The 18,192-nt window shown below is 49.3% G+C and overlaps 1 protein-coding gene across 1 annotated transcript in view; it reads right to left on the bottom strand.

Moving 5' to 3' along the window:
* Positions 1 to 1,458: 1,458 nt before the first annotated feature.
* The window catches only part of zer1 (zyg-11 related, cell cycle regulator), a 37,050-nt gene continuing 20,316 nt past the window's right edge, over positions 1,459 to 18,192 (bottom strand). Inside the window, exons 8-16 of the mRNA XM_084387676.1 lie at positions 16,254 to 16,427; positions 15,900 to 16,115; positions 9,953 to 9,994; positions 9,186 to 9,305; positions 7,182 to 7,297; positions 6,905 to 7,093; positions 5,328 to 5,425; positions 4,264 to 4,366; positions 1,459 to 2,267 (exon numbers count right to left, since the gene is read on the bottom strand). Coding sequence (XP_084243802.1) covers positions 2,210 to 2,267; positions 4,264 to 4,366; positions 5,328 to 5,425; positions 6,905 to 7,093; positions 7,182 to 7,297; positions 9,186 to 9,305; positions 9,953 to 9,994; positions 15,900 to 16,115; positions 16,254 to 16,427 — 1,116 coding nt within the window. The 3' untranslated portion in view covers positions 1,459 to 2,209. The remainder of the gene's footprint in view (positions 2,268 to 4,263; positions 4,367 to 5,327; positions 5,426 to 6,904; positions 7,094 to 7,181; positions 7,298 to 9,185; positions 9,306 to 9,952; positions 9,995 to 15,899; positions 16,116 to 16,253; positions 16,428 to 18,192) is intronic.

An 18,192-nucleotide genomic window follows, 5' to 3' on the forward strand; every position in this document is an offset into this window, starting at 1 on the left:
AACTTGGTGAATGTGCTGTATTATGTTAGAATTACATTCAGATTAAGTATCTAAAAGTCATTGTTGTCGCGTTAAAATTTCAACATCATCGTGTTTTCTTTATTAGTTGAAACTGTAGGCCCTACGTCACCCAACAATCAAAAAGTTGAGTAGCCTATGAAATCTCGTCTGAAGCACACCGTAACAGCTTAGCCTATACCTGTACCTCATCAGGCACTCAATATCCAGTTATTAATTTATCCTTTTAACATTCTATTGTAGACTTAAAAAAAAGGTCTTACCTCAGAAATTCGCGCCTTTTCCTCTCAGTCTACGTGCGCGCGACCGCGCCTATCATACGTTTTCGACTGGAACCATTTCTCCCACATAAGAAAATGAAATCACGCTTTTGTAATCCATAATTAGGACATAAATCAAAAGAAAGTGTAAATACGTCATAATTATGAGATGAAAAGTCGAAATTATGACGAGTCATAGCCTATTAAAAAGTTTAAAAAAGTCAATCATGATTTATCACCATTTCGACTTAGATCCTAATTATGATTTCGTATGTTTTAATCTCGACTTTTGTCATGATTTACCAAAGCTTGATTTTTTTTTTCTTATACCCTGTGTTTATTATTATAACATTCTCTCTCAAAAATGCAAACTAAATTCATTTATAACAAAACGTTCATGATAAGTTATAATATTACAAGCTACATGTGACTAAAACAAGTCCCTGAAATACAAACCAAACCATGATATACATTGAAACGAAGGAACAGGGCAATGATAAAATATAGAAATAAAAATAGATCGTGTTTACACACATCTGACCTGCCAGTTATAGTGGATTCTCTGCAGGACAGGCTTCTGCTCCGATTGTTCTTTTACTCAGTGTAGTAAGTGCCCATATTGCAGACATTTAAATTAATAATTCTGCATACCATCTGCATATTAATAATACCTGAGTCTTACCTGCGGTCCAGAGACGGTCTGATCCGGATCCAGATCCAGTAATCCGGTTCTGACACGCATGAATCACGCAAGTGCACTTTTTGTGTTTTTAAACAGACGCATTTATACAAATAAGGGAGAAAAAAAAACACATAGTCTAACATTTTCCCATAAAGTTTTTAAACCTTTGAAATAAGTTTGTAAATAAGGGGGAATTAAAATGTGCATTTTCTTACTCTGTATTTGATGATTTTATACTGGTGAATGAGTTTAAGAAATCCAAACAGATATTGTTGAATTCTGTAAAAATGAATATCAGGCCTCTTTTACAAAAATGATTTTCAACAGTAGATGAAACACAGATATTTAAATATTCCAGCTGAAACTGCTGTAAAGACACACACACACACACACACATCATCACTGATCTAAACACACACCGTATATAATAGAGTGACAGATCATCATCATCATCATCATCATCAGTCAGAAATAAAGACAGCAGCCAGACGACTGTAACAGAGTGTTTGACAACTATTATTATTATTAATCTCTCTTTACACCCAGTGTTGTGTGGACTTCTCACTTCAGTACATCATGGTTTTATTGCAGTTCAGAACCGTGTAGAAAACAGTTTCCCAGCACAGATAAAGCAGGTCTGATCAACCCTCGTCGCTCCGGGAATAAAGCGCTGACTCCGACTCAATCAGCTTCATAATGACGTCGCAAATGAAAAGTGAATATGATTAAAAATACAACAAGAAAAAAAAAAAAAAAAAGAAAGAAACAAAACGATGAACTCCCCAAAAAAGATAATCGCTGTAATGTCCGGTGTGTGAATGTGTTTGAGAACGCGCGAGATTTCCAGCCGGGAGTCTTTAATATAAAACATCCAGCGGGAACAATCCCAGAGAACTTCCTTCCCGAGACTCCAGCGTTCGGATCGATGATCACAGAGAGAAGCTTATACTGAGGAGAACTCTCTGAAGATGCCTTACGAGGACACGAGCAGAACGTCCTCCACACACACACACGCATATATACACACACACACACTCGCTCGGGCACAGATAAAAACAGAAACACACACCCCTAGAATGACACAGCTGCGACTGTGGTCCATGTGCAACACAGAAACAAGCCCGACACACACACACACACACACACACACACACTCACTCGTGACCTCACTGTAGTGTGACGTGACAGACGTGTGTTGCAGGAGAGCAGCGTGACGTCCTCTTCTGGCTCTTCATCTTCATCATCATCTTTACCTGCTGGTGTCCATGGCGTCCTCCTTAAAGTTCTCACACTGATCCATCACTTTCCTGCACACAAACGACACACACACACACACTCATGACTCTTCTCCTGCCAGACTGAGATCAGTGTCATTACTTCATCATTGCTCAATCGCTGTGGCTGGATTCTCGAATGACTCTCTCTCTCTCAGCACTGACTTCAGGACTCTGAACACTTAGCTTCTTGTTCACATCAGATCTGGAGTTCTTGAGTTTGGCACACGTGTGGGAAGAGGAAGCACAGGTGTGTGTGTTATCTGCACACTGACTAAATGCACATGTGTTTCCCACTAATACCTGACGTGGAGTATCTGTAATCCCTGTTGAACTGGCAAATAGATGTTTCTTTCTGTAGAAATGTGTTACACACAAACTGAAAATACACAGTTCCTCGTTGTGGAGGAGTAAGATATGTAAGAGTGTGTTGTTACGGGGACACACACTATAGATTATAGAATATGTGAAAAAGAACAAGTAACTGTGAATGTACAGCATTTCTCCAGATATGTGCTGGATAACTAAACATGTTCAGTCCCACTGTATATTCGGTGTCTCTAACTACTGTGTACTCACAGTTAAATGGTTAAATTGACACAATGCACTTATTGTGTACATGTTTATACATCATACTCATGTTTTAAAAAACCCTGCATGTAATATCAGCTAATTAAATCTAGAGTTACTGTTGACTATTCCCTTATTATAAGATTCATGAGTATCAAATATGATCATCAGGCTTTTGAGGAAGGGTTGTTTGTTCATCTCTCAATCATCATTGTATTATATGTTTTAAACTACAGAGCTTTGATCATAAAACTAAGCATTAAATATCATCTTGCTAAGACATTATTGGCAGATATTGATATTTATACGCATTTTATGTCTGTATCTGCTATAGTGTTATAAAGATGTCACAGTTTACATTACAAGCATCAGAATCTCATAAATATCAGCATCTTCATCAGACTGAGCTGTTTCTCCTCCATATTCTCACTGTATCACACTATATGAGCCATAAACGTCTGATGCATCAAATATGACACAAAAAAAAACATTTATGCATACTTTTTTTTTTAGATTTAAATAATATTTTAATATTTAAATAATAGAATAAGTATCAGGGCAATTATTGGTGTGTGTGTCAGTACCGTGCCATCTCCTCGGTCTCCTGATGGGAGGACTCCAGCTCTAGAACCCTCTTCAGCATTAGTGTGTGTGTGTGTGTGTGTGTGTGTCAGTACCGTGCCATCTCCTCGGTCTCCTGATGGGAGGACTCCAGCTCTAGAACCCTCTTCAGCATTAGTGTGTGTGTATGTGTGTGTGTGTGTCAGTACCGTGCCATCTCCTTGGTCTCCTGATGGGAGGACTCCAGCTCTAGAACCCTCTTCAGCATTAGTGTGTGTGTGTGTGTGTGTGTGTGTGTGTGTGTGTGTGTGTGTGTCAGTACTGTGCCATCTCCTCGGTCTCCTGATGGGAGGACTCCAGCTCTAGAACCCTCTTCAGCATTAGTGTGTGTGTGTGTGTGTGTGTCAGTACCGTGCCATCTCCTCGGTCTCCTGATGGGAGGACTCCAGCTCTAGAACCCTCTTCAGCATTAGTGTGTGTGTGTGTGTGTGTGTGTCAGTACCGTGCCATCTCCTCGGTCTCCTGATGGGAGGACTCCAGCTCTAGAACCCTCTTCAGCATTAGTGTGTGTGTGTGTGTGTGTGTGTGTGTGTGTGTGTCAGTACCGTGCCATCTCCTTGGTCTCCTGATGGGAGGACTCCAGCTCTAGAACCCTCTTCAGCATTAGTGTGTGTGTGTGTGTGTGTGTGTGTGTGTCAGTACCGTGCCATCTCCTCGGTCTCCTGATGGGAGGACTCCAGCTCTAGAACCCTCTTCAGCATTAGTGTGTGTGTGTGTGTGTGTGTGTGTGTGTGTCAGTACCGTGCCATCTCCTTGGTCTCCTGATGGGAGGACTCCAGCTCTAGAACCCTCTTCAGCATTAGTGTGTGTGTGTGTGTGTGTGTGTGTGTGTCAGTACCGTGCCATCTCCTTGGTCTCCTGATGGGAGGACTCCAGCTCTAGAACCCTCTTCAGCAGGATCACTCCTCCCTCCTTCATCAGGAGAGGACAGTATTTCGCCGCTGCAGGACGGAGAGAGGAGAGTGTGAATAGAACACTGGCTCTCATTAAGCATGTGTACACACACACACACACACACACACACACACACATTTGTGCATACGAACGATTATTTAGAACAAATCACGATTCAGCAAAAATGTCATAATAAAATGTATTCTAAATATACCAAATAATAACCCAAAAGCACTTGTTCTGTGTGGCCTTACACTCAGGGGTGCCCCGGAACACCTTAAACCCAAACACACTTTTCTTCTGAATTTAATTTATTTTTTTATGTTTGGGCGAGTTTAGTGCGAGTGAACCTCGTTTAGAATCCTTCACATTCACTAGCATCAGAACGAGGTCAAGAACACACTCGTGTGTGTGTGTGTGAACGTGTTGTGAATTAGGAGAATCATCAGGAAGAGCTTCAGGCTCATCGAAGTGAAAATGACCAAATCAGGCTTAAACCTAAACTGAAGTACTAAAGGTTCGTACACACTGAGTCCGTCATTCTCGTCTGAAATTTTTGTGCGTTAACAAATAAATACGACCTCACGTTATGTCAATCCCGTTTACACACTGACTCCGAAACAAAAGAGTTTTTCGCATCCGTAGCAAGTGTTTTCAGAGGTGTTTTGACCACTCAGAGCCACCGTACAAGTGAACGCCAAAATACAGAACTGCTCAGGATCACCTGGTTCATGGAAATTGGTGGTCTTGTTTTTAACATGTAGATATCAGCATTAACCTGAGCCTCGGACATCCTGAAGACATTCTGTTCATCCAATCCCGAGCCATTCACAGTTGTTCAGGATGTCCGAGGCTCAGGTTAATGCCGATATCCTCACTGCCTCCGTGTGCACGCTTTCTGTGCGTGACCGACTCTCAGGATGACGAATACCACAGAACGCATATGTGGGACTCGGTGTGCAAGAACCTTCTTTCTACATCACAGTGATTTTAAAGTGAAATACTCACGGTAAACTGACACCAGGTTATACAGCGCCCATGTGGCCCAGTGCTGGCTGACCGGAGCACCACTCTGAGCCAGCAGACGCAGGATCGGCTCGAACGACCTGCACACACACACACACACACACACACACACACGTCAGAGACGAGGTAAGAGCGTCTGCTCACAGATGACATCACTCTGATCTCTTAAAGGTGCAGTGTGTAAGTTTAGCAGCATCTAGTGGTGAGTTTGTGAACTGCACCCAACAGAAGTTACGGTGGCCGACAGGAAGTGATGTCGTCGTCTGAGACAGCAGAGAGGAGCCAGTTAAACAATGAGGTTTCTTTACAAAGATGAATGAAGAAATTAGGTTTACTTAATTATTCAGTAAAACGATGTTATTGCGAATATTATTGTGACTTGTTCATCATTGATTGGTCCCCTTATTAGACATATCCTCATAAGTAAGGTCTTTACACACCACTGAAAACATTGTTATGTGTATCATATTGTAGTTCTGTCTACAGATCCTCCTGAATATTACACACTGCACCTTTAAGCTGTTTTCTGATGACTGTATTTTCCTTAATATCAGCCACATCATCTGAAACACGCTGTGATATAGTGAAACTCGATCTCACACACACACGTGTGCACTGGTGCTGAAGCGAGAGCTCATATACTCATATCACTGTAAACACATGCGCTTACTCTTAACATTTATCATCAATGCCACTATAATTTATGTGTTTATAATTATTTTTCATTCCTACTGCTAAATGTACTCCTCCTTCCCTCGTGCTGTGTGACACATCTTTCCCTCGCGGGTCAAAACGACACGAAGCCATAAAATCATACTTACATTTTTTTTTTCACTTTGAGAATATTTGGTCTATTTTTTAATGCAATTTTTGGGAGATTTCTGTTATTTTGTTATTGTTATTTATTTTATTTCCGCTGGGTCCTAAAGTCAGTTCTCCTCAGTATACATTCAGATACACATAGACATTATAAAATCATTTTTTTGGTAAAGTTTTAGCATTCTTAGTTTGAACTTTGAGCATTTTTAGGTCTTTCTATGTGTCCTGAAGCATTCCTCACATTCATCCGTTCCTCAGGGGGTCAGATCGACCCGAGAGTGTGTGTGTGTGTGTGTGTGTGTGTGTGTGTGTATTCGTGTTCAAGTGCGACAGAAGTCCAGGAGTCTCAATTTTAATATTTAAAAAAAAAAAAGGGAAGGATGAGGATTAGTTGTAGAGTGAAAGGAAACAAAATATACATGTTTATAGTGTTTGTTAGTAAATATTTAATTTTATTTACCGATATTTCACATTATTTTGTATGTAATAATAAAATACGACTTGTACACTGACACAACTTATCAGAGTTTCTCAACAACGCAATTTTGACCCGTGTGACTTATCTTGAAGAAAATACGGCATCCGAGTTAAAAGAGTCATAACTAGGTCATCATCATCATCATCATCTTCATCATCATCTTCATCATCATCATCATCTTCATCATCCTCATCATCATCATCATCATCATCATGCTAAGCTGTATTAGATCAGCGTTAGGTTACACACACACTACACACACCTGTAGTTGATGTTGCGTCGCGAGCTAACGTCCCAGCTCTGGATGGCCGCCCACATTTTGTCCATGACCTCTGACCTCTGGGGCTCCTCCATGGCCCAGACCTCGGGCCCGTCGAACATGATGTGGGACAGAACCCCACAGGCGTTATAGGACACCTCGATGCCGTCCGCCTTACTGTCCAGCAGCTCACTGAGACACACACACACACAAACACACGTCAGACACACACGACCTCTGACCCCGTCCCATCATGCACTGCACTGAACGCGTGTCACACCTGAAGACGCTGATGAACTGCTTGGTCAGGAGCTGCGGTCTCAGCGCTCTCACTTCGGCCACATTACCCAGAAGCCCCAGCATGTTTCGGTGCAGCTCCTGTTTATCTGGAAACTCCTGCAGGAGAGCAGGAATCAAACAAGAAAGAGCAGATGCAATCATGTGACAAGGTCATGTGACACTAAAGGTTATTCAGGCTGTGTTTGGAAGGCGACACATGCGCTTAACCCTTGCTCTCCAAGCTCCACATTTACAGTCTTCTCAGTTCTCTCCGTGGGAACCGAACCCGTGACCTTGGCGTCGCAAGCGCTACCTCTACTGTTAGAGCACAGGTGTGTATTTTTATTGGAATTTTACTATTTCACACTCATTTTCTTTAATAAATCTATTTTGCACTAGAAACACAAACTTGTTCCTCTCTGGACCTTAAAGACAAAAACATTCCCACTGAAACCCATTAAAACTGACATTTTTAATCCCAGCGCCATTTAACTATAAAATGATGCAATCTTTGTTAACAGGCGTTCGTGCTGTCGGCATTCTCTCAGGTCTGGCCTATAAAGCAAACACTCGCTTCCTGCTTCTGCATTAGAGCAAATTGGATAAATTATGCAGCTATAATTGTGTGTGTGAGAGTGTGTGTGTGTGTGTAATGGATGTCAGAGTGTGGTCTGGTCGGGCTGTGAGCGTTCACACAGGTTCAGAGGAACCGCACTGCAGGGGCGGGTCTACGTTTGGCCACCCCAGGTGCCCCCCCTATAAGATGTCTTGTGATTGGTTCATTTTACGGCCAATCAGTTTATAGACTCTACTGAAGTTCGCGATTCAAAGAAGTGCAGCGCCAGAGAAACAACGGTCGCAAGTTGTGAGTAAGTAACCCATCTTAAGTACACAATGATGGCCTAAGACACGAAACGAGCGGTTTGTGTGAGAAAACGAACAGTATATCGTTTTTTACCTCTTGTACACATCCGAGATCACGTCCGGCTCTTTCCGGAGCTTGCGCAGACTAAGCCAGAACGCGCGCACACGTCACACACCAGGAAGCGCGCGCGCCCTCAGATCACTTGGACGTGGTTGTGTAGAGGTAAAAACTATATAAATACTGCTCTTTTTCTCACACAAACCGCTCGTTTCGTGTCTTAGGCCATCAATGTGTACTTACGATGGGGAATTGTTTAATTTGGACTTCATTGTGCATGCTCTTTGAGATAGTGATCATAGACCTGCATTATGACCGCCAGACAAGAACGGTTTGACCTAAAAATATCAAAATTGAAACTACTGCGAGAAAAAAAGACACCTACATCTTGAATGCCCTTAAACATACGTAAGCTAAAACATACCAAAATTTAATTTCAAAGTGAACCATCCCTTTAACTCTGAGTTACTCAGCTTTTTTGTAAATGAGTCTGAAAGAAATGCTGAATGAAACACTGATGTTTTGGCCAAACCATTTGAATTATTACAGTGGGGGGAATTTGTTTTTATTTTATTTTTTTATTATTATTATTTGAAAGAGATTGTGAATAAAACTACTGTATATTGTAATGGCCAAACTAATTAAAAGAAAATAGTTGACATCGTTTCTGCTTCTGGGTTTTTAAAATGGCTCATTATTAAAATTGCTTTTATTTTATAAACTTGTTAGTTTTATGAAAACACAAAAAATAATAAACACTGGCTCTCAAATTTAACTTAATGGATGCAGGGATGACAAAAAACTAAATTAATAAAAAATGTGCTTTATTACTACATTTGTTTACAAGTAACTTTATTCAAGTTAAAAAAATAAAATCAGTAGGATTTACGTAATATAGGCTACTGTAGAATTTAGCTTCTTTTTTTTTGGTCACTGGCGGCCACCCCGTTTGAGAGAGAGAGAGAGAGAGAGAGAGAGAGAGAGAGAGAGAGAGAGAGAGAGAGAGACAGAGAGAGAGAGAGAGAGAGAGAGAGAGAGAGAGAGAGAGAGAGAGAGAGAGAGAGAGAGAGAGAGAGAGAGCACCTTCAGACAGTCCAGGAACAGGTTCATGCCGTTACACTCCAGAAACATCTGGCAGTTATCCGGCGTCTCGTCAGTGATGTTCCACAGCGCACTCCAGGAGAACTCCATCACCTGATCACACTGAACACACACACACACACACACTGCATTACACACACAGTAACTGGAGGTATAGTGTTGCCTTACAATCTTAATCATATACAGAGTCAAACCAAAAACTATTCAGACACCAGATATAATCTGTGATATTGTTCCACTAGTGTGATCAGGACACTATAGTTCAGTTATGTAAGTGAGGAGAGCAGAATACAGTAAACTGTGACATATTACACCCAAACACACTTCATACAGTGACTACCAGTAAAAACTATACATATTTGGGAGCCAAAATGATTGGGACACTTTGAGCTGATCATGTTTTGCTGAAGTGTGTTTTCTTTAATTGCTAATGCTCTTTTTACACACAGACTGAACACAATGAAGCATTGCTTGGTGATTGGTTGAGCTAAACTGGTATTATCTAATTGTGTAGTTAAATTTAACAGCTGACAGATATTCAACATAATTCATGTGTGAGACAGTCTGACAGAAGGATGTACAAAACCAGTCAAATATCAACTGAGTTCTTGTCATATTTTATCACCATTTTCTAAACTATAGCGAATAAACTGATAATGTGAGAAATGATGGAGTCTGAATATATTTGGGTTTGACTGTATAAAAATATGAACCAAAACTACAGTAGTTTATCAATAACTGTGACGCACCATTCTGTCCTGCAGCTTCTTCTGGATCAGATTCAGCATCGTCTGCAACACACACACACACACACACACACACACACACACACACACACACACACACACACACACTTCATGAGAAATGCTTTTGGGAAATCACGTCACAACAGGAAACGGAGCAAAAACTAGCTTTGGAAAAATATAAATATTTCCCTTTATTGCATTAGAAGTGTTCATTACTCCAGTGAGCCCCCGTTTCTGCCTTCAATTATTACATCGTTTACATGCATTTTTTACATAAATTATTGAGTTGTTTAATACCTGCTAACTGTGATTGCATATGTGCATTTCTGAAATGTCTCCTCTGATGACAGATCCCTGTAAGCTGTAATGTGGACTCGTGCACTCTCTGAGAAGCTGCTGTGAGATGATGTGTGTTGTGGAAAGCGCCGTACAAATAACCGTGAATTAAAATGTGAACTGAATTTATGTTTCTATGAATCTATAAAACGAGAACGGGCGCAGGAGAACGGGCGCAGGAGGAGAACGGGCGCAGGAGAACGAGCGCAGGAGAACGAGCGCAGGAGAACGAGCGCAGGAGAACGGGCGCAGGAGAACGGGCGCAGGAGAACGGGCGCAGGAGGAGAACGGGCGCAGGAGAAAGGGCGCAGGAGAACGGGCGCAGGAGAACGAGCGCAGGAGAACGAGCGCAGGAGAACGGGCGCAGGAGAACGAGCGCAGGAGAACGGGCGCAGGAGAACGAGCGCAGGAGAACGGGCGCAGGAGGAGAACGGGCGCAGGAGAAAGGGCGCAGGAGAACGGGCGCAGGAGAACGAGCGCAGGAGGAGAACGGGCGCAGGAGAACGGGCGCAGGAGAACGAGCGCAGGAGAACGAGGAAACGGAGCAAAAACTAGCTTTGGAAAAATATAAATATTTCCCTTTATTGCATTAGAAGTGTTCATTACTCCAGTGAGCCCCCGTTTCTGCCTTCAATTATTACATCGTTTACATGCATTTTTTACATAAATTATTGAGTTGTTTAATACCTGCTAACTGTGATTGCATATGTGCATTTCTGAAATGTCTCCTCTGATGACAGATCCCTGTAAGCTGTAATGTGGACTCGTGCACTCTCTGAGAAGCTGCTGTGAGATGATGTGTGTTGTGGAAAGCGCCGTACAAATAACCGTGAATTAAAATGTGAACTGAATTTATGTTTCTATGAATCTATAAAACGAGAACGGGCGCAGGAGAACGGGCGCAGGAGGAGAACGGGCGCAGGAGAACGAGCGCAGGAGAACGAGCGCAGGAGAACGAGCGCAGGAGAACGGGCGCAGGAGAACGGGCGCAGGAGAACGGGCGCAGGAGGAGAACGGGCGCAGGAGAACGGGCGCAGGAGAACGGGCGCAGGAGAACGAGCGCAGGAGAACGAGCGCAGGAGAACGGGCGCAGGAGAACGAGCGCAGGAGAACGGGCGCAGGAGAACGAGCGCAGGAGAACGGGCGCAGGAGGAGAACGGGCGCAGGAGAACGGGCGCAGGAGAACGAGCGCAGGAGAACGAGCGCAGGAGAACGAGCGCAGGAGAACGGGCGCAGGAGAACGAGCGCAGGAGAACGGGCGCAGGAGGAGAACGGGCGCAGGAGAACGGGCGCAGGAGAACGAGCGCAGGAGAACGAGCGCAGGAGAACGGGCGCAGGAGAACGAGCGCAGGAGAACGAGCGCAGGAGAACGGGCGCAGGAGAACGAGCGCAGGAGAACGAGCGCAGGAGAACGGGCGCAGGAGAACGAGCGCAGGAGAACGGGCGCAGGAGAACGAGCGCAGGAGAACGGGCGCAGGAGGAGATCGGGCGCAGGAGAACGGGCGCAGGAGAACGAGCGCAGGAGGAGAACGGGCGCAGGAGAACGGGCGCAGGAGAACGGGCGCAGGAGGAGAACGGGCGCAGGAGAACGAGCGCAGGAGAACGAGGAAACGGAGCAAAAACTAGCTTTGGAAAAATATAAATATTTCCCTTTATTGCATTAGAAGTGTTCATTACTCCAGTGAGCCCCCGTTTCTGCCTTCAATTATTACATCGTTTACATGCATTTTTTACATAAATTATTGAGTTGTTTAATACCTGCTAACTGTGATTGCATATGTGCATTTCTGAAATGTCTCCTCTGATGACAGATCCCTGTAAGCTGTAATGTGGACTCGTGCACTCTCTGAGAAGCTGCTGTGAGATGATGTGTGTTGTGGAAAGCGCCGTACAAATAACCGTGAATTAAAATGTGAACTGAATTTATGTTTCTATGAATCTATAAAACGAGAACGGGCGCAGGAGAACGGGCGCAGGAGGAGAACGGGCGCAGGAGAACGAGTGCAGAGAACGGGCGCAGGAGAACGAGCGCAGGAGAACGAGCGCAGGAGAACGAGCGCAGGAGAACGAGCGCAGGAGAACGAGCGCAGGAGAACGAGCGCAGGAGAACGGGCGCAGGAGAACGGGCGCAGGAGAACGGGCGCAGGAGAACGGGCGCAGGAGAACGGGCGCAGGAGAACGGGCGCAGGAGAACGAGCGCAGGAGAACGGGCGCAGGAGAACGAGCGCAGGAGAACGGGCGCAGGAGAACGAGCGCAGGAGGAGAACGGGCGCAGGAGAACGAGCGCAGGAGGAGAACGGGCGCAGGAGAACGGGCGCAGGAGAAAGGGCGCAGGAGAACGGGCGCAGGAGAACGAGCGCAGGAGAACGGGCGCAGGAGGAGAACGGGCGCAGGAGAACGAGCGCAGGAGAACGAGCGCAGGAGAACGGGCGCAGGAGAACGGGCGCAGGAGAACGGGCGCAGGAGAACGAGCGCAGGAGAACGAGCGCAGGAGAACGGGCGCAGGAGAACGAGCGGAGGAGAACGGGCGCAGGAGAACGAGCGCAGGAGAACGAGCGCAGGAGAACGGGCGCAGGAGAACGGGCGCAGGAGAACGGGCGCAGGAGAACGAGCGCAGGAGAACGAGCGCAGGAGGAGAACGGGCGCAGGAGAACGGGCGCAGGAGGAGAACGGGCGCAGGAGAACGGGCGCAGGAGAACGGGCGCAGGAGAACGGGCGCAGGAGGAGAACGGGCGCAGGAGAACGAGCGCAGGAGAACGGGCGCAGGAGAACGAGCGCAGGAGAACGAGCGCAGGAGGAGAACGGGCGCAGGAGAACGGGCGCAGGAGGAGAACGGGCGCAGGAGAACGGGCGCAGGAGAACGGGCGCAGGAGAACGGGCGCAGGAGGAGAACGGGCGCAGGAGAACGAGCGCAGGAGAACGAGCGCAGGAGAACGGGCGCAGGAGAACGGGCGCAGGAGAACGAGCGCAGGAGGAGAACGAGCGCAGGAGAACGAGCGCAGGAGAACGGGCGCAGGAGAACGAGCGCAGGAGGAGAACGAGCGCAGGAGAACGAGCGCAGGAGAACGAGCGCAGGAGAACGGGCGCAGGAGAACGGGCGCAGGAGAACGGGCGCAGGAGAACGGGCGCAGGAGGAGAACGAGCGCAGGAGAACGAGCGCAGGAGAACGAGCGCAGGAGAACGAGCGCAGGAGAACGAGCGCAGGAGAACGAGCGCAGGAGGAGAACGAGCGCAGGAGAACGAGCGCAGGAGAACGAGCGCAGGAGAACGAGCGCAGGAGAACGAGCGCAGGAGGAGAACGGGCGCAGGAGAACGGGCGCAGGAGAACGGGCACAGGAGAACGAGCGCAGGAGGAGAACGGGCGCAGGAGAACGAGCGCAGGAGAACGGGCGCAGGAGAACGGGCGCAGGAGAACGAGCGCAGGAGGAGAACGGGCGCAGGAGAACGGGCGCAGGAGAACGGGCACAGGAGAACGAGCGCAGGAGGAGAACGGGCGCAGGAGAACGAGCGCAGGAGGAGAACGGGCGCAGGAGAACGGGCGCAGGAGAACGGGCGCAGGAGAACGGGCGCAGGAGAACGAGCGGAGGAGAACGGGCGCAGGAGAACGGGCGCAGCAGAACGGGCGCAGGAGAACGAGTGCAGAGAACGGGCGCAGGAGAACGAGCGCAGGAGAACGAGCGCAGGAGAACGAGCGCAGGAGAACGGGCGCAGGAGAACGGGCGCAGGAGAACGGGCGCAGGAGAACGAGCGGAGGAGAACGGGCGCAGGAGAACGGGCGCAGCAGAACGGGCGCAGGAGAACGAGTGCAGAGAACGGGCGCAGGAGAACGAGCGCAGGAGAACGAGCGCAGGAGAACGAGCGCAGGAGAACGGGCGCAGGAGAACGAGTGCAGAGAACGGGCGCAGGAGAACGAGCGCAGGAGAACGAGCGCAGGAGAACGGGCGCAGGAGAACGGGCGCAGGAGAACGAGCGCAGGAGGAGAACGGGCGCAGGAGAACGAGCGCAGGAGGAGAACGGGCGCAGGAGAACGGGCGCAGGAGAACGGGCGCAGGAGGAGAACGGGCGCAGGAGAACGGGCGCAGGAGAACGGGCGCAGGAGAACGGGCGCAGGAGAACGAGCGGAGGAGAACGGGCGCAGGAGAACGGGCGCAGCAGAACGGGCGCAGGAGAACGAGTGCAGAGAACGGGCGCAGGAGAACGAGCGCAGGAGAACGAGTGCAGAGAACGGGCGCAGGAGAACGAGCGCAGGAGAACGGGCGCAGGAGAACGGGCGCAGGAGAACGAGCGCAGGAGGAGAACGGGCGCAGGAGAACGGGCGCAGGAGAACGGGCACAGGAGAACGAGCGCAGGAGGAGAACGGGCGCAGGAGAACGAGCGCAGGAGGAGAACGGGCGCAGGAGAACGGGCGCAGGAGAACGGGCGCAGGAGAACGGGCGCAGGAGAACGAGCGCAGGAGGAGAACGGGCGCAGGAGGAGAACGGGCGCAGGAGAACGGGCGCAGGAGAACGGGCGCAGGAGAACGGGCACAGGAGAACGAGCGCAGGAGGAGAACGGGCGCAGGAGAACGAGCGCAGGAGGAGAACGGGCGCAGGAGAACGGGCGCAGGAGAACGGGCGCAGGAGGAGAACGGGCGCAGGAGAACGGGCGCAGGAGAACGGGCGCAGGAGAACGGGCACAGGAGAACGAGCGCAGGAGGAGAACGGGCGCAGGAGAACGAGCGCAGGAGGAGAACGGGCGCAGGAGAACGGGCGCAGGAGAACGAGCGCAGGAGGAGAACGGGCGCAGGAGAACGGGCGCAGGAGAACGGGCACAGGAGAACGAGCGCAGGAGGAGAACGGGCGCAGGAGAACGAGCGCAGGAGGAGAACGGGCGCAGGAGAACGGGCGCAGGAGAACGGGCGCAGGAGAACGGGCGCAGGAGAACGAGCGCAAGAGGAGAACGAGCGCAGGAGGAGAACGGGCGCAGGAGAACGGGCGCAGGAGAACGGGCGCAGGAGAACGGGCACAGGAGAACGAGCGCAGGAGGAGAACGGGCGCAGGAGAACGAGCGCAGGAGGAGAACGGGCGCAGGAGAACGGGCGCAGGAGAACGGGCGCAGGAGAACGGGCACAGGAGAACGAGCGCAGGAGGAGAACGGGCGCAGGAGAACGAGCGCAGGAGGAGAACGGGCGCAGGAGAACGGGCGCAGGAGAACGGGCGCAGCAGAACGGGCGCAGGAGAACGAGTGCAGAGAACGGGCGCAGGAGAACGAGCGCAGGAGAACGAGCGCAGGAGAACGAGCGCAGGAGAACGAGCGCAGGAGAACGGGCGCAGGAGAACGAGCGCAGGAGAACGGGCGCAGGAGAACGGGCGCAGGAGAACGGGCGCAGGAGAACGGGCGCAGGAGAACGGGCGCAGGAGAACGGGCGCAGGAGAACGGGCGCAGGAGAACGAGCGCAGGAGAACGAGCGCAGGAGAACGAGCGCAGGAGAACGGGCGCAGGAGAACGGGCGCAGGAGAACGGGCGCAGGAGAACGGGCGCAGGAGAACGAGCGCAGGAGAACGGGCGCAGGAGAACGAGTGCAGAGAACGAGCGCAGAGAACGAGTGAACACGAGCGTAGAGCACACACACTACCTTGACGAAGCCCATCTTGCCGACGGCCTCCTTGTGGTCGTTGTCGACCTGGCACACGAGGGCGTTGCACAGATGCACGGCGATGCGCTGGATGGACTCGTCCTGACGCAGCGGCTCCAGGATCTTCAGCAGGAGCAGATTCACTCGCTCGTACTGGAACTCCAGCTCTTCCGGAATACTGAAGTTACACAGCGTCAGGCAGCAGTTCCTCTGGACCTGCACACACACACACACACACACACGCGCACACACAGTCAGTTTTACAGACACAAACTGTCAGCTATGTTTGCCAGAACACCTGTGCCCCCTGAGAGCCGGTGTGTGTGTGTGTGTGAGTGTGTGTGTTGACCTCACCGTGACCTCCTGGTACTGCTCCATGCCGTTGAGCACGACCTGTATGACCTGTCTGCGCAGACACACACTCTGGTCGCTGCGGTACTCAGTGTTGGTGAGGTAGAACAGCGCCGCGCTGCCCGTCACCTGGATGCTCTTATCGTACTTATGAGTCTTCAGCGCTGTGATCACCAGCTGCAACACACACCACACAGGACACTCACACACGCGTGACACACACTGATCACATGACACGCGTGTGCACTGCGGAAACCACAGTCTGAGATCACAGGAGACGTATTATTCAGATATAAGACTGCACTGACACTATCAGATGAGGACACTTGTTATTAACTGAATCAATCTGAATAATAACACTATTGAGCTGTGGGTGTGTGTGTGTGTGTGTGTGTGTGTGTGTGACCTGTAGTGCTCGCAGTAGTTGACTGCAGTGTGTGTGTGTGTGTGTGTGTGTGTGTGTGTGACCTGTAGTGATCGCAGTAGTTGACTGCAGTGTGTGTGTGTGAGTGTGTGTGTGTGTGACCTGTAGTGCTCGCAGTAGTTGACTGCAGTGTGTGTGTGTGTGTGTGTGTGACCTGTAGTGATCGCAGTAGTTGACTGCAGTGTGTGTGTGTGAGTGTGTGTGTGTGACCTGTAGTGCTCGCAGTAGTTGACTGCAGTGTGTGTGTGTGTGTGTGTGACCTGTAGTGCTCGCAGTAGTTGACTGCAGTGTGTGTGTGTGTGTGTGTGACCTGTAGTGCTCGCAGTAGTTGACTGCAGTGTGTGTGTGTGTGTGTGTGACCTGTAGTGCTCGCAGTAGTTGACTGCAGTGTGTGTGTGTGTGTGTGTGTGACCTGTAGTGCTCGCAGTAGTTGACTGCAGTGTGTGTGTGTGTGTGTGTGTGTGACCTGTAGTGCTCGCAGTAGTTGACTGCAGTGTGTGTGTGTGTGTGTGTGTGACCTGTAGTGCTCGCAGTAGTTGACTGCAGTGTGTGTGTGTGTGTGACCTGTAGTGCTCGCAGTAGTTGACTGCAGTGTGTGTGTGTGTGACCTGTAGTGCTCGCAGTAGTTGACTGCAGTGTGTGTGTGTGTGTGTGTGACCTGTAGTGCTCGCAGTAGTTGACTGCAGTGTGTGTGTGTGTGTGACCTGTAGTGCTCGCAGTAGTTGACTGCAGTGTGTGTGTGTGTGACCTGTAGTGCTCGCAGTAGTTGACTGCAGTGTGTGTGTGTGTGTGTGACCTGTAGTGCTCGCAGTAGTTGACTGCAGTGTGTGTGTGTGTGTGTGTGTGTGATCTGTAGTGCTCGCAGTAGTTGACTGCAGTGTGTGTGTGTGTGTGTGACCTGTAGTGCTCGCAGTAGTTGACTGCAGTGTGTGTGTGTGTGTGTGACCTGTAGTGCTCGCAGTAGTTGACTGCAGTGTGTGTGTGTGTGACCTGTAGTGCTCGCAGTAGTTGACTGCAGTGTGTGTGTGTGTGTGTGTGACCTGTAGTGCTCGCAGTAGTTGACTGCAGTGTGTGTGTGTGTGTGTGACCTGTAGTGCTCGCAGTAGTTGACTGCAGTGTGTGTGTGTGTGTGACCTGTAGTGCTCGCAGTAGTTGACTGCAGTGTGTGTGTGTGTGACCTGTAGTGCTCGCAGTAGTTGACTGCAGTGTGTGTGTGTGTGTGTAACCTGTAGTGCTCGCAGTAGTTGACTGCAGTGTGTGTGTGTGTGTGTGTGTGTGTGTGTGACCTGTAGTGCTCGCAGTAGTTGACTGCAGTGTGTGTGTGTGTGTGTGTGACCTGTAGTGCTCGCAGTAGTTGACTGCAGTGTGTGTGTGTGTGACCTGTAGTGCTCGCAGTAGTTGACTGCAGTGTGTGTGTGTGTGTGTGACCTGTAGTGCTCGCAGTAGTTGACTGCAGTGTGTGTGTGTGACCTGTAGTGCTCGCAGTAGTTGACTGCAGTGTGTGTGTGTGTGTGTGTG

The sequence above is a fragment of the Rutilus rutilus genome (genome assembly GCF_951802725.1).
Source record: "Rutilus rutilus genome assembly, chromosome: 18".
NCBI lineage: Eukaryota > Metazoa > Chordata > Actinopteri > Cypriniformes > Leuciscidae > Rutilus > Rutilus rutilus.